This window comes from Myotis daubentonii, chromosome 1 (assembly GCF_963259705.1).
Source record: "Myotis daubentonii chromosome 1, mMyoDau2.1, whole genome shotgun sequence".
In the NCBI taxonomy this organism is placed as follows: Eukaryota; Metazoa; Chordata; class Mammalia; order Chiroptera; family Vespertilionidae; genus Myotis; species Myotis daubentonii.
Window position 1 is genome coordinate 151,369,244 of NC_081840.1, and position 23,045 is coordinate 151,392,288.

The following is a 23,045-nucleotide window of genomic DNA, read 5'->3' on the forward strand; positions in this document are numbered from 1 at the left end:
GAGGGGCGAACGGTGAAGCAGGGGCGGGGCGAACGGTGAAGCAGGGGCGGGGCGGAGGGGGAAGCAGGGGCGGGGCGGAGGGGGAAGCAGGGGCGGGGGCGAACGGTGAAGCAGGGGCGGGGCGGAGGGGGAAGCAGGGGCGGGGCGAACGGTGAAGCAGGGGCGGGGCGGAGGGTGAAGCAGGGGCGGGGCGAACGGTGAAGCAGGGGCGGGGCGGAGGGTGAAGCAGGGGCGGGGCGAACGGTGAAGCAGGGGCGGGGCGAACGGTGAAGCAGGGGCGGGGCGGAGGGGGAAGCAGGGGCGGGGCGGAGGGGGAAGCAGGGGCGGGGCGGAGGGTGAAGCAGGGGCGGGGCGAACGGTGAAGCAGGGGCGGGGCGGAGTTGCCGCTCCCCGCTCGGGCCGGCGGCCGCAGGGGGGAGACCGCTGTCAGCAGCGAGCGCTTTGGGTGCCGGCGGGTCCCCTCCGGTGGTGGCGCCGCCTCGCGCTTCGCTGCCTGGCCCTCGGGCGGCCGTCCCGGCGGCGGGATGTGCTCGGCCCGGCAGCTCCTCGGAGGCGGCGGTGGCAGCGACTGCAGCGGTGACGGCGGGGCGCGCGGCGAGGACGGGGACGCGCTGGCCGAGCAGGCGGCGGCGGGGACCGAAGGGGAGCCCGGGGCGAGCCCGCGGCGGAGCGGGCGGCGGCCGCAGGAGGAGCGCGGGCAGGTGAGCGGGCGGGCGGCGGGCCGGTGCCGAGCGCCCCGGCGGAGGGCGTGGCCGGCGGGCGCGTGGCCCGGAAGAGCGGTTGGGCCGGCGCGGGCCGGGTGCGAGGCCTGGTGCGGCGGGTCCGCACGGCCCTTCGCGGCCCGGCTCCGTGGGGTGCCCTCTCAGTGCCCACCGCCCCGAAGCCTCCTCTAAACACTTCTTTTTCAACTCGGGGCGAGTCCGTCCCCTGCGCTGGTTTCGGGGCCCCACCCCGGCCCCCCGATCCTGACGGCGGGCGCACCTAGCGTGGCGGGAGGGGTGGGTGTGGGCGGGTGTCGCCCCAGCCCCGCCGGTCCGAGGCGCGGGCAGCAGCGATACTGCCACCCAGGTCTTGACAGGGACTTCCCGAGAGCAATCCTTCCCGTGCGCACTATAGCTAAACTTCATTTTAAAAGTAAAAGAATCGGGAAATTCGCTTCCAACGGGTACCAAAGGCATTATAACACATCAGATATGGTCAACATGTGCCCAGGAATTTAATCCGAGAAATTGAACTACACGTGGGATGAATTTTCACCAGCAAATACGATTAGACGTTCAAAAATAGGAGAAATAAACCAACTTTCAGAATCGCATTAAGGAACAGGAATTCAAATCATGACTTGCCTTTACTACAGCCTGTGCTGCTGGGAGATTCCACACCTGCCTCCTCTCATTTTCCTTCTCCATCTGTCCTTGTTGTAACGTTTCGCAAACTCCACTATCACTAAATACACTAAGAGATTAAGTATAACTTCTAGTGTGCCAATATTTTACTCAGGACACAGGAATAACAGTGTGTGGCACACACAGGATTTGTCTTAGCGTTAGGCTTGCTCACCATATGGAAGTGTAAGTTTTCATCTTTATGACAAGACCAGAGGCCCAGTGCATGAAAATTCATGCACTGGAGGGAGTTCCCTCAGCCCGGCCTGCCCCCTCTCAGAGTCCGGGAGCCCTCAGGGCCGGGAGGCGACCCAGCGACCAGGGGAAGGCAACACCCCATCACACCTCTGCTGCTGCCACTGCCGGCCCTGGTTACTTGAGCCTTGGGCGGCCTTGGTTACCTGAGCCTCAGGCTGGCTCTGGGCAGCTGGGCAGCCGCCATCCAAGGCTTGCCTGTGCCTTGGGGCGGCCCTGGGGGGAGGCTGAGGGGACTGCGTGCTGCCATCTTTGCAATGGTGTGAAGGTCAATTAGCATATTCCCACTTTATTAGATGGGATAAGAAATGGTGACTGAAGCAAAACATTGGTAGCCAGTCTCTCCCTGGTAGTTTTCCCCCTTAATTGCACCATAACTCAGTAGCTAAAGGGCTTAGTTTCCTCTTACCTTAGTTGTTGAGTTGGAAACGTGAAGAAAAGGGCAACAGGAAGGCAGGGGAGGAGGAGTGGGGGAAGTAGGGGTTTGTGGTACAGTTGAGCTGCAGTTCCCAAAGTAAACTTTCAAATGGTTGTAAGAGAGCATGTAAAATACTTCATTTAGGCCAGCCGGCGTGGCTCAGTGATTGAGCGTCAGCCTATGAACCAGGAGGTCACGGTTTGATCCTGGGTCAGGCACATGCCTGGGTTGCTGGCTCGATCCCCAGTAGGGGTTAGCCGAACAATGATTCTCTGTCATCATTGATGTTTCTGTCTTTCCCTTCCTCTCCCTTCCTCTCTCTGAAATCAATAAAAAGATAAATAAAAATAAAATACTTTATGTAAGCTTTTGTGAATTGTCAGTTGCTCTGGTCTTGCCAGAGCTGCTTAAGGTACAAAGAAAAAGCATGAAACGAAAGAAAGAATAAAACATATTTCTAGAAAACATATATCAGTTTGCATACCTGCTGCTTCCGTTGCATATCATGGAAATTCATTTTTCTGTACTCCTTCGAAAAATATTATTTTTATCACAGGATTGATTTATGTCCTCTAAGCCTACATACACAGTAATTGAAAATAATGCCTGAGCTATGTATTTCCTCCTCTGTCAGCACCAAAGAAGAATTTCTTACCAAGAAGTCAAAAATATACAACAACAAACCTGGTTCAACCCAACCCATTGGTGCAAGGAGCAAGCTTTTGTGATCAATCATTTTTTGGTAATATTATTACAAAGGCTTATTTTCTAGCTTTATTTTAGCCCCTGTAAATGAAATTTAAAATTTTGTCTGCACTGCCTTGCATTAATGATAGAGGTAGCTACAGATATGAAGATATATGAAGGAAAGAGAAATGAAATTAAAAACATACCCTACGGAGTTGTTTCATTTAGCTTTTCTTTAGGGAGATGATGTGTGTGTTTTTAAGGACACGCTGACTTTACATTACAGATGGAATATGTTTGAAAACTTGGTTTGTAAACTAGTTATTTAGAATTTAAATGAACTTTTCCATAGAAACAATGATATAAACAGAAACAGAATCACAACTAATTAGCTGGAAATGAGGCAGAGATGGTTTTCTTCCTGTCCTTTCTGCTTAGCTCAGTCACTTGGCATCCCGGAGTCTTTGTGGCCCGTGGACACTGGGAGAGAACTGGCTGCACTGGTGGCGGCAGCAGTGGCAGCTCCTTTATATCTGGGTCAGGGCTACGCTGGGGTGCTCTTTACCGCAATAGCTCCGGAAGGCACCTGCCTTCTGCTCCTCCAGATCTTCAGTGATTTTTGTCAGCCCCTTCACAGAGTTTTGCTCTTATCTGATAAGTTGATGAAGTGGATTTCTTCCCCAGGCTGAAGGCTCCTCTACATACATCCTTTCCTTCACTGATTTTTCTGTCCTCTTTTTTTCTGAAAGGCTCATAACCTTCCCTCAACCTGGAAGGCTCTTGCATCAGATTTGACTACACAAATCTTTGGCTCAAGGTTATTATGATACCAGATCAAAGTGTCTATGTATTTTGGTGTTTACTTCATGTAATACTGAAATGTTGGTATTAATATAGGTGTTTTAATAACTGAGATATTGTCAGCCTCGGATTTTTACAATTTGTCATTAGATGCCACTCCATCTGAGAGAAAACTAAGGTTCCTGTGCCCTTTTGGCCTAGGTGTTTCCAGGTAGGATGGTTGACAAAGGAAGCCTGATTAAAATCAAGTATCCTAGGAAAGAAGGACTTTAAAGAATGGACCAAGCCTCTAGATGAAGTAGGAGTCAGGCCTCTCAGAGAAGTAAGCTAGGGAGAGAGGCAAAATGCCCAAGGAACTGAAGGCAGGGCACAGTTACCCTACACGTGTGTTGGTAATTGTGTGCATGAGAGATGATCTAAATATGTTTACAACTGTGAGGGCCTTGTTGTACAAGAGTCCCTGCCCTGTTGCCCAGCTGGAAGGCTAACCTTCTCCGGTCCATTTATTAGACGTCTGTAATGTGAGTGGCCTCCACTTAGATCAGGGGTGGGCAAACTTTTTGACTCGAGGGCCACAATGGGTTCTTAAACTGGACCGGAGGGCCGGAACAAAAGCATGGATGGAGTGTTTGTGTGAACTAATATAAATTCAAAGTAAACATCATTACATAAAAGGGTACGGTCTTTTTTTTTTTTTTTAGTTTTATTCATTTCAAATGGGCCGGATCTGGCCCGTGGGCCGTAGTTTGCCCACGGCTGACGTAGATGCAGCAGTTCATAGCCTTGCTTATCTAGAGCTTAGAGAGGTCCCATTATCCTTAGATTGATCTTTAGCCTTAAGGTCTTTATGATTAGCAAAGTAATGTGTACTTCAGAAAATGTAGAAATATAGAAAGATCTAAAGAAGAAAACAAAAGCATTTGAAATCCCACACTGAGGAATATTTTGTTGTAAAATATAAAAATTTGGTACTATTGCATTAATATATTTTTATGTATGTGCATATGTGTATATATACACAGGGATATGTTTTTAACATGTTTTAATGTAGTATTTGAATTTGGTATCTTATTTTATCTACTTGGCATATTTTGTCATTTTTTCCATGTCATCAAAAATTGTTTTTAAAAATTATATCTAGGGCTACCTAATAGTTTACTCCTCCAAAACAGCACACTGACGTTGCTTTAAATTTCCTTTTATAAATACTGCGGTCATGAAAGTCTTTGCTTGTAAATCCTCACAGTTCTACTTTGGAATAGATTCCTAGAAGTGAAAGAACTAGGTCAATGAGTCAAACTCTGAAGCCTTTCAAAACATCCTAAAGCATTGCATTCAAGAAAGGTTACAGCAATGTATACTTCTGTCATTGGTATATTTGAGTGCTGATTGGAAACCATCCATGCCAGCAAAGAACAATATAATTTATAAATTAATCTTGGCCAATTTCCTAGGCAAAAATTATCTTACTGTTGTAAGACATTGCTGTAGAGGTTTTCTAAACCATGTACAGGGATGGGCATAAGTAGGATTACAGTTTATATAGAAAAAGATAAATACAAAAAAAATAATACAATAATAAATTAGACAACTCACAACTGTAAACCTACTTTTGCCCACCCCTGTGTGTGTATACACACATTTGTATTTCATATATATAAACATTTGTATTTCTTTTTTTAATATGTTTTTATTGATTTTAGAGACAGAGGAAGGGAGAGGAAGAGAGAGAGATAGAAACATTGTTGAGAAACACTGATCATCCGCCTCCCACATGCCCTCCCACATCCCCTCCTCTCTTCTCCCCCTTTTCCCCCTCCCCCAGGGGATAGAGCCCACAACCTGGGCACATGCACTGATTGAGAATCAAACCAGTGACCTCTTGGTGTATAGGTCGATGCTCAACCACTGAGCCACACCGGTAATATTCTTTGACCATTTTCCTTTTGGCATTGTATTTATCCCTTATTTCACATTGATTATAAATAATTTTTTCTGTTTGCTGTTTACTTGATAACTTTGTTTATGATGTTTTGGATTTAGAAATCCAATACACTTTTATTAGCTAAAGGAATTTTTTTGGTAATTTCATACACATCACCCACACTCACAGATAAACACAGTACTCTCTCCACATATATACAAGGTATCTATATATATTTGTTTAGAGCCGTGGTTGGCAAACTGCGGCTTGCGAGCCACATGCGGCTCTTTGGCCCCTTAAGTGTGGCTCTTCCTAAGCCTTAGGAGTACCCTAATTAAGTTAATAACAATGTACCTACCTATATAGTTTAAATTTAAAAAATTTGGCTCCCAAAAGAAATTTCAATCATTGTACTGTTGATATTTGGCTCTGTTGACTAATGAGTTTGCCGACCACTGATTTAAGAGCATTCTTTTTAATTCTACAGTTAGTTAAATACCCACCAATTCTCTCTCTCTCTCTCTCTCTCTCTCTCTCTCTCTCTCTCTCTCTCTGTATGTGTGTGTTTATTTTTTACCTATGCATATAATCATTTTAGAATGGTTAATGTATAATGTGAGGTATGGAGCTAATCTTCTATTTTTTTTCCTAATCATTGAGTAACCCACTTTCTCCCTGGCTTTACAATCCTTTAAAATAATTATGAATACTAAAGTCTGTATTAAACTTTTATGTTTTTGTTGGTATTATGAAAGGGATTTTTTTTCCACATTATGATTTTGCTCTTGGTTTCTAGCTATTGGTTCTTACATAGTTTTTAACTAACTACCTTTCTGAATTTTTTAATTAATAAATACTATTAGCTCTTAGATTTGACTTTTTGTATCTTCTAGGTATTAATCATCCAGTGTATAAACAAGGTTGATTTTGCTTCTTTTCAAATGGTAATGCTTCATTTCTGTTTTTTGCTTTATACAATGCTTGGAACTCTCAGAATAATGCTGGCTCATAGATATTTAATCAAGTTAACTTTTCATCCTTCAATTTCTTCATCTATATAGATGGACTCATAGTTGTATGAACATCAGGATTGTTGGGAGAATTACATGAGTTAATAATATATGTAAAGTGCTTACAGCAGCTCCTAACACATAATTAGCATGTAAATTAGCTTTTGGACCCAATTTTCAACCAGAACTCTAGCTGAAAGAAACCTGAAAAATGCCCCTCTTAGGTTTTGCAGACTCTGCAGTTAGAAAGTGACGGTGGAATAGAACAGTTCTCCTCAGCTTTAATTTGCATACAAATCATCTCTTGTTAAATGCAGATTATGATTTCATTGATCTGGGGTGAGGCCTTAGATTTTGCATCTCTAACAAGCTCCCAACACTGAGTGGCAAAGGACTAGAGGACAAGCAAGACAAACCACTGTGTTCATCGTACTCTCTGTAATGGTATATAGATATAAATGATATAGATATAGAGATAGAAATAGAGGTAGAGGCAGAGATAGAGGTAGAGATATAGAGATAGAGTAAAGATAGAGATAGAGGTAGAGTGATAGAGATAGAGATATATAGATTTGTTCTAGGTTCTACAACTAAGTGGTACTAAAGCAGACCAGAATGCAGGTCTCCAAGCTCCAAAGCCAGTGTTTTTTCATATATAGAAAGAGCTCTCCTACATGATGGGTAAACAGTCACTGACAAATCTCCTGCCCTCCCTTAGAATGTGTAGTTCAAAACTAGATACACTTCCTTTTAATGCAGCTTGCAAGCAATACTGTAACAAGAGCTATGAGTTTAGATGAATTCGGCCCTAAACTTAATCTCATATTGTTCTCAAGAATGTCCAGTCACTATAGTAACTGAGAGAGTAATTTTGCATATGGTAGGCATTTTTTGTTCATTTTTTAATCATTATATCAGTAGTTCTTAACTGGGGCAATTTAGCTCATAGGGGACATTTGGCAATGTCTGAAGAGGTTTTTGATTGTTAAGACTGCTGGGGTGGCACTGGCATCTAATAGGTAGGGTCTAGGGATACTGCTAAACATCCTATAATGCACAAAACATTCCCTTCAACAAAGCATTATCTAACTCAAAATGTTAATAGTGCCGAAGTTGGGAAAAACCCTGTTCAAAATGTACTAGGGTTATAGTGCTTTCACTTGTCAAGAATAATTCCTCTGCTAATAGATATTCCAATACATATGTAAAAATTGTGTATTTTCTTGAAGTCTACATTCCAAAGAGGTAGTCTCCCAACTGATCTTTTTTTGCATCCCTTCTTCTAGCAGCTCCTCACATGCAACTTTCTCTATTTTGCGCGCTCTCTCTCTCAAATCTTTTCCGCCCCTTTCTTGCTACTCATCTCCGTTTTATCTCTATTGAGTGTCTCTTTCTCTCTTTGTCTTTTATTCTTCTCAGCCACTTTCTCTTTTTCCCCATACATCTCCTCCTTACTACATCCTCTCCCCTGAAGAAATAGAGAATTATGGAACAATAAAAAAGGTGATGGAGTATGACATTTTTAAGTTTGAATCCTGGCTTTACTACTTTATTAGCCTTGTCATACTAATTACTTAATCCCTTTGAGCAGCAATTTTCAATCTTTTTCATCTCATGGCACATGTAAACTAATTACTAAAATTCTGCGACCAGCAACAAAAAAATTTTTTGGCCCATTTGTCAAAAAAAAAAAATAGGTATGATTTTGATTCATTCACACGAGATAGCTATTGTTGTGTTGGCTGCTGTCATTTTTTCATTCGACAATCTAAGGTAAAAGAGATCAGTGCCCCTGGTTAAATAGTCAGGTATTGCATATTTTAAAAATTCTTGTGTCATACCAGTTGAAAATCACTGCCTTAGAGAATGTTATCATTGTAATAGGTATAATGTTACTCACTTCTTAAAGTTCTTATGTGAATTCAGTGACATCCTATCTAATAATAGAGAAACATGGTAATTAACCGTAACTTCGCTACCCTTCCCATTGGCTAATCAGCGAGATATGCAAATTAACTGCCAGCCAAGATGGTGGCCGGCAGCCAGGCAGCTGAAGCGAACAGGAGGCTTGCTTGCTCCAGTGATGGAGAAAGCCAAGGTTCCCCGCCTGCCACAGCCCAGCTCTGAGCTCCGGATGCAACAAAGTTGCAATTATAGAACCTAAACAAACCTCGGGTACCTGCTTTCATCCAGCACGGCCTCAGAGCTTAGAGTGGCCAGTAATGGCAACAGAGTTTCAATTATAGAATCTAAACAAACCCAGGTACCTTCTTTCAGCCGGCAACAGCCTCAGAGATGGAGCTGGCTCTCAGCTCCAGTGACAGCTATAGAAGGTAAATAAATCCCAAAATAAAAAAAGAAAAAGGAGAGGCTGGGAGCTTCAGTTGCCCACCAGCCTGAAAACAGCCCTCAGCCCCTCACCCAGACTGGCCAGGCACCCCAGTGGGGACCCCCACCCTGAAGGGGGTGTGACCAGCTGCAAACAGCCATCATCCCCTCATCCAGGCTGGCCAGGTACCCAAGCGGGACCCCCACCCTGATCCGGGACACCCTGAGGATGTCCGACTGCAGTTTAGGCCTGCGCCCCGCTGGCAAGTGGACATCCCCTGAGGGCTGCCGGGCTGCCAGAGGGATGTCTGATTGCCATCTTAGGCCCAATGCCCTGGGGAGCGGGCCTAAGCCAGCAGGTGGTCATCCCCTGAGGGGTCCCAGACTGTGAGAGGTCACAGGCCGGGCTGAGGGGCCCCTCCCCTCCCCTCCAAGTGCACAAATTTTTGTGCACCGGGCCTCTAGTTTTGTATATAAAATGCCAACATATAGTAGGCCCTCAATGAATATTAGAGACCTACCATATTTTTCCATGTATAAGACACTTTTTTTTCCAAAATCATTAGACCATACCTTGTCAAACAGGCTTCCTCCAATCACGAGCCTTATTGTTACAATGTCAGCTGATGCCATGATTGGAGGTGGAGGTGGAGAATGTGCAGATGCAACAGGGACCGGAGTGTTCTGAGCCTATAAAGCTGTCAAAAAATAAAAAGCTAAATACTGAGAAGCAATTGTCTTACTCTGCAAAATTCAAACTGAATGTAATCAGCCAAGCAAAAGAACATGGAAACAGAGCTGCAGAGAGACAATTTGGACCTCCTCCCACTGAGTATATGACCAGACAGTGGAGAAAACAGGAAGAACAACTCCTTACGATGCTAAAAAAGAAGAAGGCCTTAAGAGGAAAACCAGCAAAATGTTTAAAATACTGATTTCTTAATTTTGGGTTGGCAAAGTGGGGGGTGTCTTATACATGGGGACATCTTATACACAGAAAAGTATATCTTTTCCCCTGGTTCCCTTCTCATTCCTATCAACCAACCACATGACAGTACTGAATTTTGTAGATGTAAGACTATCCAAACTGGTAGAGAATTTTTATAGTAACTTATTTGAGCCAAACAGAGAATATCCCAAGAAGCAAGATCTCAACAGGAAAAAAAAAAATGCTGCTGAGAAAAAGTTTGCAGTTTCTTTTATGCATTTGAGATTAAGGAGGAAATGTAAAACATGAAGATGGGAGAAAGGTAGGGATCAAATTACCGAATAGCTAAACTCTTGTGTGTTCACACATGGATTGGATTACAGGTTCTCTCTTTGGGTGACCATTGCTTTAGAAGGAGGGGGCTAAAAAGGTGGTCATGTATTAGGAGGAGGGATCTGAAAGTGGGTATTCCAAAGGTGTGATAACCTAGATGCACAAAAACAATGGACAGGGCTTGCTTTAGGCAAAAATAAAGAAGTTATATGTGCCTGGGGCATGACTACCCACCATGAACTTCCCAGTTAGGAATTTATGATCAGATCATTCTGTGAGGTTGTTTTCCATTTGAACCCCTTTTTTGTCCATAATTTTAATATATGTAATTTTCAGATATCAAGAATAAATATTTATTTACTGAAAAATACATTAAGATTTCCTAATCTAAAAATTATATGATATTTTATATTTATCTAAAAAAATTTAATCTGCCTTGGCCAGGTGGCTCAGTTGGTTGGAGCATCACCCCATACACTAAAAGGTTGTGGGTTCAATACCCATTCAGGGCACATTTATAGGTTGCAGGTTTGATCCTGGTTGGGGCTCATATAGGAGGAACCAATCGATGTTTCTCTCTCTCAAAATAAATTAAAAAAATAAAAACAAATCCTCAAGTGAGGATTTAAAAAAATTAACCTACCAGCCTACATTATGTTGCTTTTTGTGTAGATTTTCAGTTGATTTTTTTTTTATTGTAAATCACCGATCCTTGCTAGGAAAAATAATACCCACCCTCTGTCCAATTTTTTCTTTAATTTCTTGTTCAAAATAAGTGTGAAAGCAATGTTAAAGGGAAAACTAAATGTACCATGACATTAGCTTTGCCCTAAGAGGCCTGAGGAGAAACTCTATATCCTTATTCAAGTCTTCTTTAAGCCTTTGCCACAGTGTCTTTAGTTTCTGTCTTCTCTGTAGTCACAATCTTATCTTGCAGTAGCAGCCACATGTTGGTATCTTCAAAAACCTTGAGTCCCAACTAGTCATGTTTTGGTTCATTAAGTGGTTGTGTGTGTGTGTGTGTGTGTGTGTGTGTGTGTGTGTGTGTAAGGGAATTGATACAAAAGTCAAGGATTAGTTTTATTTGAGCAGAGAAATTGAATTTCTAATAAACTTGAAACAAAAGATACTTTCTCTCCTCTGATCTAATCTTTTCCCATATCCAGTGTTTTTTTCCATTTAACCTCATTGGCAGCTATGCCTTATCTTGGCATAGAAAGAAGTGATTGGCTTTATTTGTTGTTGCTATTCTCTTGTGGCAACAACTATAGCTTATCAAAATTCTGAGCAAAGAAAAAGTACAGTGAATATGTTTTGAACTTTTTGGAAAATGAAGGATAAAATTATTAATACTTAATATGTAAACACATATTAAGAAAATTAAATTTCATTTGTGATTTTTTACTTCTACTACCTTTGATATAATTTTTCTCTAACATCTGTGTTTCACATTTTTTATTCCCTCTTCCAATTAATGTGAAATAAATTTATTTTTGTTTTTATTCTCTTGATCAAAATTTTACTTAGATACATGCAGATCATCTACAGAGGAAGGGAATTTAAGTTTGATTTTTCATGACTGGCAAATTTCATCAGACTGATTGCCATCAGAGTTCCCTATTCCATGATTTCAGAGGTAATTACGTACAAAAGAGGCTCTTGTCACTGCTAGAAGTTAAGAATTGAGAAGGAGAGTTATTTTTCGGGAAAGATGTTTGAATTGGCTACTTTCAATAGACAAGCTATTAGGTAGCATACAATAGTTCCCCCTTATCCATGGTTTCAGTTATCTTCAGTCAAGTGTAGTCCAAAAATATTAAATGGAAAATTCCAGAAATAAACAATTCATAGGTTTTAAGTTGCACATTGTTATGAGTAGTAGTATGAAATTTCTCAGAGTCTTCCTTCCTTCCTGCCCGGGACATAAGTCATCCCTTTGACCGGCGTCTCCACACTGTACAAACTACCTGCCATTAGTTATGTAGTAGCTATCTGGGACATCAGATCCACTGTCAAGGTATCACAGTGCTTGTGTTCAAGTTTACCTTATACGTAGTCTAACACTTTGTCACAATGCCCAAGTCATTCACCTCAGTTCATCTCATCACATAGGCATTGTATCATGTCACATCACAGAAAAAAGAGTGAATATAGTACAATAAGATACTTTGAGAGACAGATCATATTCACCTAACATTTATTACAGTATATTGTTTAATTATTTTATTACTAGTTATTGTTCATCTCTTACTGTATCTAATTTATAAATTAAACTTTATAACAGGTGTGAATGTATAGGAAAAAAACATGGTATACATAGGGTACTATCCCTGATTTCTGGTATCCCTTGGGGGTCTTGGCACATAATCCTCCTCAGATAAGGGGGATTGCAATACTGCCCTGCATACCCGAGGCACTCAATAATGTCACAAGAGGCTTCATTTCTTAAAAACAAGTAGTATGTTGTTCAAGTATCTATATATATAAAAGGCTGATATGCAAAGTGTCCTCTCAGGAGTTTGACCGGAGACTGGGAGTTCAGTCGCTTCCTATGATGTGCACTGACCACTAGGGGGAAGCACGGGACAAAGGAAGGCCATGGCCGGCAGCCGGAAGACTCCATCGACCCTGATCACCAGCCAGGCTTAGGGACCCCACCCATGCAAGAATTTTGGGCATTGGGCTTCTGGTATAATTATAAACTAGAGGCCTGGTTTATGCACAGGTGGGGTCCCTCAGCCTTGCCTGCATCCTCTTGCAATTCAGGACCCCTCGGGGGATGTTGGAGAGCCAGTTTCTGCCCGATCCCTGCAGGCCAGGCTGAGGGACCCATGCACAGATCCATGCACCAGGCCTCTGGTATGCATATAAGATCTTTGGTTAATCTCTTCCCACCCTCTCCCCAGCAGCAACCTAACCCACGGCTGATTCTGTGAGGAATCAGGCTCCCTCCTCCCTCCTCTCTGGGTCCTGGGTGGGGGTGAAGCAGATTCAAGGCCGACAGTGCCCCAAGAGCAACCTAACCCAAGGCCTATTCCACGAGGAATCAAGCTCCCTCCTCTACTGGTCGAAGCGGCTGCCCCCTGGTGGTCATTGTGCCTCATAGCTGCCAGGTGAATGGTCAGACAATCGCTTAGGCTTTTATATATTTACTAGTGGCCTGTTGCATGAAGATTTGCGCAATAGGCCTTCCTTCCCCTGGCTGCCGGCACCCAGGCCTCGAGGCTTGGCTTCTCTGCTCGGGCTGCAGCAAGGCTTGGCTTTTCCGCTCTGGCTGCAGTGGAGAAGCCAAGCCTCTTTAGTCTTCAGTCGTCTTCAGTCTTCAGTAGTCTTCAGTCTTTGCTCTGAGCCTGCAAATGCAAATTAACCGCCATTTTTGTTGGGTTAATTTGCATACTCATCCTGATTGGCTGGTGGGCATAGCAGAGTGACACCAATTTGCATGTTTCTCTTTTATTAGTGTAGACTAGTGGCCCAATGCATGAAATTCGTGCACAGGAGGGAGGGTGTCCCTTAGCCAGGCCTGCACCCTCTCCAATCTGGGACCCCTCGGGGGATGTCAGACTGTGGCAGTTGGCCATCGCTCTCACAATTTGGGACAGTTGGCTCCTAACTGCTCACCTGCCTGCCTGCCTGATTGCCCCTAACCACTCTGCCTGCTGGCCTGATCGCTGCCTACTTACCCCCTTCCAGCCTGATCACCACCAACTGCCCTCCCTGCCAGCCTGATAGCCCCCAGTAGCCCCCCCCACCATTCTGCTCACCCCAACTGACCCCCCTGCCAGCCCACTTGCCCCCAACTGCCCCCCCAGCCTGCTCGTCCCCAACTGCCTCCCTGCCGGCCTTATCTCCCCCACTTCCCCCCCTGCCGGCCTTCTCGCCCCCACCATCCCTCCCGCCAGCCTGCTCGCCCCCAATAACCCCCCCCCCAGCCATTCTGCTCACCCCCAACTTCCCCCCCTGCTGGCCTGCTTGACCCCAACTGCCCCCCCACCATCCTGATTGCCCCCAACTGCCCCCCTTGCCAGCTAGTTCATCCCCAACTGCCCCCCCACCAGCCAGCTTGTCCCCAACTGACCCCCCACCAGGCAGCTCGCCCCTAACTGCCCCCCCCCGCTGGCCTGATCACTTCCAACTCCCCCCCCGCCAGCCAGCTCTCCTCCAACTGCCCCCCCTGCTGGCCTGCTCACCCCCAAATGCCCCCCCCCACCGGCCTGCTTGCCCCAAACTGCCCCCCCTGCCAGCATGGTTGCTCCCAACTGCCCCCCCCCTTGCCAGCCTGATCACCGCTAACTGCCTCTGCTTTGGCCCCACCATCATGGCTTTGTCCGGAAGGATGTCCGGAAGGTCTCCCGGTCTAATTAGCATATTACTCTTTTATTAGTATAGATAGATGGCATACTCTTCCACTACAATAGGCAGCTCTTTTAATAATACATATGGCTGATATTATATGTATCTTTTTGAATACTTGGTTGTTTCATTTGTCTATATTTGCAACTTAAAGTATTGAATCCTTTTGGTTAAAATGAAAATGAGTGCAAATATTAATGTTTTTTGGTTTATACTAATTTCAAAGACTAATTCAAGAACTAGCTGATATTCTCATTGATTTTTTATTCATCTCCTCAAAAAGTTCTTTTTTTTCTTTATTGGTTCTATGTAGTTTAATGGGAAATAGTATAAGTGGATGCTGTAACTAGCATTGACAAACAAGTTCTAAATGTAATAGTAACCATGTTATAAATTATGTAATATATAATGCTGTGGTTGGGTAAAGATTTATATAGTTATAAATTTTTATTTAACATATTTTTGCACATTGTGTTGTAAATGAAACTGCAACTACATTTAGTATCCAATAAGCAGGAAAACATGTCAGTCTCACTAGAAATTTAAAAATGCTAATTAAACCTATTAGGAATGATTATTCACCTATCAAGTTGTTAAAGAATAGAAAGATGAATAGTGTGGGTTTAGAGAAACAGTATATGAAATAAGAATACACTAAAGTTAGAAGTATAAATTGGTTTAGTCTTTCTGAAGGGAAATCTGATATCAAACTTCATGAGTAGATACTATATTGCCCCACTTTAACGATGTAAAAACTATAGCACAGCAAAGTTAAATAACACACTGGAAGTATCACAGCTAGTGAATTGTGGAGTTCAGATTTAAAGCCATGCTTAAAGCCTGAGTCCTTAACCACCAAGCTAGTGTTGGGGCATGAAATCAATTTAACAGATTGTGGATAGAAATTGTTCGAATGTATCACAGATGGTATGAGTGTCATGCCATGGAACTTTAGTTTATATGGGTCCAGAAATAAAATATATCTAATTGTGGATCACAGTCACAGTCACTGCACAAGGCAAGCCAGCTCAGTTCTGTCCAGGACTTCTTCCCCATAGTTTCCCTATGCAGCGCATCAGATCATCAGCTTAACTGTTAGCTTTCCAAGATCCCAGCTCTGCCTAATCTATAGAAAAAACCTCCAACCCACTACAATCTTCCTCTTTTCCACTACTCTGTTTTATTTTCCTTATAGCTCTCACACTATTTAAAAGTATTTATTTGTTAACGTGTTTATTCTCTGCCACTTCTCATTCAACCCTTCACAGGTTCACACTAAACCATAATCTCCATGAAAGTAGAGATCACATTATGCTCCAAACAATTAATTTGGTATATCTGAGGTAGTACAGAGCCTGTAAAAACTTCTATCCAAATGATACCATTGGTAAAAACTCAATTGATGTTTTTGCTGAAGCAATGCGGCAAAAAATGATCATGACAGAAATTAGAGAGAGGACTTTGTATATAATAGGAGCATATTCTATTATCAGAATCAACAACAAAGAAACTAGTGGTTTTAGTTGCCATTGAGCTAATGAACCTTGTAAGACATTTGTAAGAATTTAGGCCAGGATTGTGTTCCTTCATATATTGTATTTAAAAACCACCATAATATCAAGAAGGTGAAATGCTAATGAACATAGGGTCGTGGAATACTGTTATTAATATACGTAATTACTCTAAATTTGCAGTTTTGTTTTTAACTTTTCTGAAGTGAACATAGGACGATAATAAATGAAACCCAGAGCTAACATAAGTTAAAATTCAGATTAGCCATTTTTAATAATGGCAATTATAAAGGACTAGTGACCCAGTGTGCGAAATCGCAGAAGACCCAGACCCGCGGGAAATCGCGCGAGACCCAGGACCCCAGACCTCACAGCGGGACTCCCCCAAGTCCCACCGGTGGGGCCCGACTCTCCCACTGCGTGCGCCTCCCAGTGCACACAGCCCCGCCCACCCGCGTGCCTTGCAGTGCACGCAGCCTCCTGGTGACCAGTCTTTGGTCATTATGGTGTGACGGAGTCATGGCCAAGGGGTTTTTATAATAGAGATTATTTGCAAAAAGAGGTAATATTATAGGTTTTATTACATGTAAAATTAACATGCATTAAGGATTTTATTTAACTCATTATTAATGAGGGACCCACCAAGTGTTAACATCTTTCTAAAAATCCCCACACAAAGTAGATTAATTTGTGGATAGAGGGTACTCCGTTTCTTACTTTACAATGTCTCATGCTACTAGAAAATATTAACTCTATTCTAATCTCCTTTCATGGTACTATTGTATATATACAGTCAATGTGTATGTGACTTGCATGCATGTGAAAAGCAAGGATTGATTTCTATTTGAAGTTCTTTCTGATGAGTTATAGAACTAAAATTAACCTGATACTAAAAGAACTACCAAAAAAAACAAAGTATTGCTGCTTCAAGAATTCCATAGCTATGTCTACTTCTTATTAGCACACAAATCCCAATTTCTTGTTCATACCATTCTAGCATATTTAATCCATATGTTGAATGGTTATTGGTTTCAGAGACAACTTTGTCTATTCAAGATTTTCACAGGAGTGTAGAAGCACATTTAGTTTAAGTTTTTAATTTTAAAGAAGGTCAAGAATGAAGTGATTTCTTCATAGAGAATTAACTATTTAGCATGACCAACTGTGTAAAACAATTGATAATAAATATATGAAGAAAATACCAAATTTATTTCTTCATTATTAAGTATGTATACATACATAGTTTCATAGTAATATAATGAAAAGGCTATAATGATTCTGCCATATTTGGATGATAATATTTTTCCTTTGGAGTTTAAATTATTAACTTCTTGGAAATCAGTCTTTGTGTATTCTATCCTTGGCTACTAATTTTAGAATTCAGTTGTGCTAACCATCTGGCTATATACTGAAGATATTTTCTTTCTCCATTTGTATTATATTGAATATGAATTGCTTTAACGACTAATTATAGTCATTGTATTATAGAAATTTTCTGTATTTATTATTTGTTCCTCATTTTTCTGTATAGCATATACATATACCCTTGATAGCTTCTCATTTATGGATTGAAAACTTTTATTGAGGGATAAGAGGGCTGGGGGAGGATGAAGAGACTAAAGGGAGTCAAATATATCAGTGATGGAGGGAGACTAGACTTTGGGTGGTGAGCACAGAATGCAATATGAAGATGATTATAGAATTGTACACTTGAATCTTATGTTATTAACCAGTGCTACCCCAATAAATTTAATTTATAAAAAATTTATTGATCTCCTACTGTTTTTCAGGCACTGCTCTAGGCACCCGAGACACAAAGACACAAACAGAAACAGGCACAAATCTCTCCCCTCATTAATCTTGCACTGTACTAGGGAGAGAGAGAAGCAGTAAATAAATGAGCAAAACATCAGTGGGTTATTTTTTTTTTCCCCAAAAAAATAAAAGTAGGGAAGGTGGATAGGGAGTATGGGTCTGGGGTAGCATTGTTATTTTTAAACAAGGCAGTCATGAAAGGGCTCGCTGAGCTGACACTTGCACAGGCCTAAAGGAAGTGAGAAGTACTTACCTGCCTTTGTTTCTCCTTTTGCTTTGACTCCCTAGGAAGGGAGAGCCAAACGTAAGGCTCAGTCTTAGTAATTGTGTTAACAACATATCTTTCCCCAGTCAGTTTCTCAATTCTTTCTCACCTATCCCTTCTTGCAGTTGTTTATTTTTTATTACTATTTTATTTATTTGTCCCTACTGCAAGGAAATTCAAATCCTTTGTGGAAAGATGAGAGGAAAAATAAATTGAATTATGGGCTTACTTCCGTTAGCAAATTTCATCGTTTACATTTCTTAAGGAGTATCTATCATGTAATCACACCTCATAAGGAATTTATTTAAATATATTGCTTTCTTTTTAATACCCGGTTCATTTCCTTTGCACTAAGGGATTTACAGGTTTGAAGAGCAGTTTATTGGAAAGAGCTCAGAATTTATAGTCAGAAGATTCCTGAGTTCAAATCCTCGCTGGATGACTGATTCTGGGAAATTGCTTCACCCCAAGAGTATAATAACATCTGGCTTACAGCATTTTTGTGATGAGCAAATGCTTGGAATGTGTGTGTTTAATACGTTTGTTTGAATAAATGGAATATTCTGGGGAATGCCACTTAAAAAGGGGAGGGGAGGAATCAAATTTAAACTATAGTGATATTTTTCTAAGGAGATTAAATATATTTCACCAATAATGTTTTTCTTGGCCAGAGTGTGATTTAAAAAATGAAAGTCTAACCCTGCACATGTGGTTCAGGGGTTGAGCGTCAACCCATGAACCAGAGATCACGGTTCGATTCCTGGTCAGGGCACGTGCCCAGGTTGCAGTCTCAATCCCCAGTAGAGGATGTGCAGGAGGTAACCAATCCATGATTCTTCCTCATCATTGGTGTTTCTATCTCTCTCTCCCTCTCCCTTCCTCTCTGAAATCAATAAAAACATAAAAATTAATTAATTAAAAATGAATGTCTTAAGCATATAGACCATAGAAACACTAATAAAATCTCCATCAGGAGAGACTATAACGTAAGAAGAAAAGCAGGCCTACAGATAAGTCCCTGAGGAGTTCCAACAGAAACTCAGGGAAATGAGCTAGCAAAAGTTGAACCAAAAGGACAAAGGCAATAAAGACATATAGAGTGACTAGCATGCTTCTCGCCTGCATTTGCATTCACTGAGGTAGGGGACCCTGAAGGAAGAGCAAGTTTAGGACAAATGATTATGAGTTTGATACAGGGCCTGTTGAGTTTGAGCTTCCTGTACGTCATCTCTGAGGAAATGCTGAATAGACAGTTGACCATACAAGTCTAGAAATCTGAAAGGTTTCCTGAGCTGAGAAGTAATGCTCAGGAAGATAAAACTATGAATCTTGTATAAAAGTACAGATGCTTTTTACTAGTAAGGAAGTGTGCAGCCATGTTTTAATATAGTGATTTGAGTACATATCTTTTCCTATGTATTAAGCAACTTAATGTCAGGGAATATGGATTATTTATTTTGCGTGCCCCACAGCACTTACCTTGCTCATGGTATGCATTCAATTATTATGTATTGAATTGAACTAAATTAACTAAAGGGTTTACTTTGCAAGCCAGACTGTTCTGTGAGTCAAGAACTGTGAATTCTTAGAGTTGGAGTTTTCAGTAATCAAGGATCAGTGGTACTCTGAGAGAACACGACACACACTAAGAACCAGAGGGTGGCTTCCTGGAAGTAAGCAGCTGTCTGGCAAACCAGTCAGGACTGAGCAGGCTTGCCACGGGTAGTGCACAACACATCTTGGATAAAATGCAGGTGCAAACATGCTGAGAGGAGAGAATAATGTAACTACACAGACTCTTACAATAGGCAGAAAACTTGTAGTCATTTTCACTGTATCATCATTCACCTAAAATTAAAATAACTAATATACTTCATTATAAAACAAGGTGGCTTTATATAGCTATACTGTTTTTCAAAGAATTTTTTCCATAAGAAATATCATAAACCCATAAGCTCTTTTTATCTACAAGACTAAATTCCTACAGATTCTTTAGTATCATAATGAAAATCAATTAAACTTTTCCCCCACTTTGTCCAGATGGTTGATTGATAATTTAATAGGCATTTTATTTTATAAGAATTGCACCATAGTGGTTATTTCAGAACTGCAAAGGAAAAAAATTAGCCAAGTCACTAGATTTAACAAAAAGTGCAGTATATAAAACAAGAAGCTGTTATTATGTAGAACACAACAGATAGCTCCCAAACATTGTTATACAAGTGGTGTTTTTATAGCTGTTTGAAATATTGTCCGATTTTAAGTATTGGTAACTTCGTTCTGAGACAAAATTCCTACTATAGATCTTAAAGGCAACATAATTCTAACAAGGATTGCTCTATATTTGCAGAGTTCTATTAAACATACCAGTCATGTTAATCTTTAACTCTTCAAATATGATATGAAAAAGATATATAACAGCATAAGCAAACTTAACACTATTTTCAATTTTTTTAAAATCTTTTTTTAAAATATATTTTTATTGATTTCAGAGAGGAAGGGAGAGATAGAAACATCAATGATGAGAGAGAATCATTGATTGGCTTCCTCCTGCCCGCCCCACACTGGGGATCAAGCCCACAACCCGGGCATGTGCCCTTGACCGGAATCGAACCTGGGACCCTTCAGTCCGCAGGCCGACGCTCTATCCACCTAGCCAAACCAGCTAGGGCTATTTTCAAATATTCATAAAGCTGTACAGCATTGGCCTAGATCAGCCATTTTCAACCAGTATGGTGTTGTATGTTTTAAAAATTCTTGCTGTACACCAGTTGAAAATCACTGGTCCAGATATACACTTAAAACTTCTGTTCTAAAATCTAACTTAAAAGAAAGATATTCACAAAGTCATAAATGTTGGGGTGATTCTTTCAATAGATTATGGTGAAAAAATCATAACAGCAGCATCAGTGATAGACCCAGTGCTTTTAAGAATTAGTCATCTAGACAAACCATGATGGTGGCATAGGTAAACACCTGAAATTGCTGTCTCACACAACCACTTCAAAAATACAACTAAAAGACAAAACAGACATCATCCAGAACCACAAGAAGGCTGGCTGAGTGGAAATTCTACAACTAGAAGGAAAGAGAAAAGCACACTGAGACTCAGAGGAGGTGCAGAAGTAAAGTGCAGAGGTACGGAGGCTCGAGCGTGTGCGGAAAGGGGCTGGCAACGGAGGACACCGGTGTCTTTTGCAATCGGGAGGGAGGCACAAGCTCCTGACGGCCCTGACTCCAGTTCCAGGCGAGTCTCTGGGGACCCAGACTCATACGGGGAGAAACTGGACTGTCTGGCATTGGTCGGAACTTGAGGGCAGCTTTCTCTCAGAGGTGCTTTCGGCGATTACCGAGGGACACTGAGACCCGGGACCTCTTAGGGTAGGACTGAGGAGCAGCCATAGCTGTTTGCTCCGCCCTGTTGATTCCCTGAGACCCCGCCCCCCCAAACTGTGCCCAGAGGCTTTTGCATATGAATGGTCTGGCCCTTTGAGATCTAAAATTACCTAACAAACTGCAGCTGGGTCAGACAGACCCAGAACATCCAAAAGAAGGCCCAAGGCCCCACAGCAGCTTGCATTGCTTCCCAGCTGGGCCTCATCTGGGCACCTCCAAAACCCAAAAAAGGAAGAGGAACCTGCAGATCTCTCCATAGCTCCTGCTGGGTAGCCTCAGGCAGAGGCTAAATTAGCACCTCCTTAGGGATCCAAGAGCCTGTGTACCCAGTGGTCAGAGTGGGACCATCCAGATTACAACTCCTCAGATCCATAAGGGACACACTCAGGGGGCAGACTCAGTGAGCACCAAAGCCCCACTGAAGCAAGTCTTGCCCCAGAAAGGTGTCTTCAGCACAGAAGTTCTCCCACTGTAGGCACAGCTGATTCTCACAGCCAATTGGCCTGGAGGTCAATTCCTCCCAGTAATACCAACAACAATCAAGGCTTAACTACAACGAGACTGTGCACACAGCCCACAAAGGGGTGCACCAAGAGTGTCCACCCCAGGTAACTGGGGAGGCTGAGCCACTGGGCCCTAAAAGGACACCTAGTACAGAAAGCCACTCTATCAACACAGGGAAGCATAAAAAATGCAGAGGCAAAGAAACATCACAAATGACAGAAATGGAGGAACGCAAACTACTGGATATAGGGTTCAAAACCACGGTTATAAGGTTTTTCAAGAATTTTCTAGAAACCACCAATAAATTTAGTGAGACCCTCGAGGATATGAGAAAGGACCAACTAGAAATTAAGCATACACTGACTGAAATAAAGAATAATTTACAGAGATCCAATAGCAGACAAGAGGATCTCAAGAATCAAGTCAAAGATTTGAAATACGAAGAAGTAAAAAACACCCAACCAGAAAAGCAAAAAGAAAAAAGAATCCAAAAATATCCAGATAGTCTAAGTAGCCTCTGGGTCAACTTCAAGCGCACCAACATCCGAATTATGGAGGTGCTAGAAGAAGAGAGAGAGCAAGATATTGAAAACTATTTGAAGAAAAAATGACAGAAAACTTCCCCTACCTGGTGAAAGAAATAGACTTACAAGTCCAGGAAGCGCAGAGAACCCCAAACAAAAGGAATCCAAAGAGGACCACACGAAGACACATCATAATTAAAATGCCAAGGGCAATAGACAAAGAGAAAATCTTAAAAGCAGCAAGAGAAAAAAAGTCAGTTATCTACAAGAGAGTACCCATACCATTGTCAGCTGATTTCTCAACAGAAACTTTGTAGGCCAGAAGGGAGTGGCAAGAAATATTCAAAGTGATGAATAGCTAGAACCTACAACCAAGATTACTTTACCCAGCAAAGCTATCATTCAGAATTGAAGGTCAGATAAAGAGCTTCACTGATAAGAAAAAGCTAAAGGAGTTCATCACCACCAAACCAGTATTATATGAAATGCTGAAAGGTATTCTTTAAGAAGAAGAAGAAAAAAAAGGTAAAGATACAAATTATGAACAACAATTACATATCTATCAACAAGTGAATCTAAAAATCAAGTGAATAAAAAATCTGATGAAC

General features: G+C 42.0%; 1 protein-coding gene across 1 annotated transcript in view; it reads left to right on the forward strand.

Moving 5' to 3' along the window:
- Nucleotides 1-372: 372 nt before the first annotated feature.
- Nucleotides 373-23,045, forward strand: part of FAM241A (family with sequence similarity 241 member A) — a 29,833-nt gene continuing 7,160 nt past the window's right edge. The window contains exon 1 of the mRNA XM_059662552.1: nucleotides 373-701. Coding sequence (XP_059518535.1) covers nucleotides 525-701 — 177 coding nt within the window. The 5' untranslated portion in view covers nucleotides 373-524. The remainder of the gene's footprint in view (nucleotides 702-23,045) is intronic.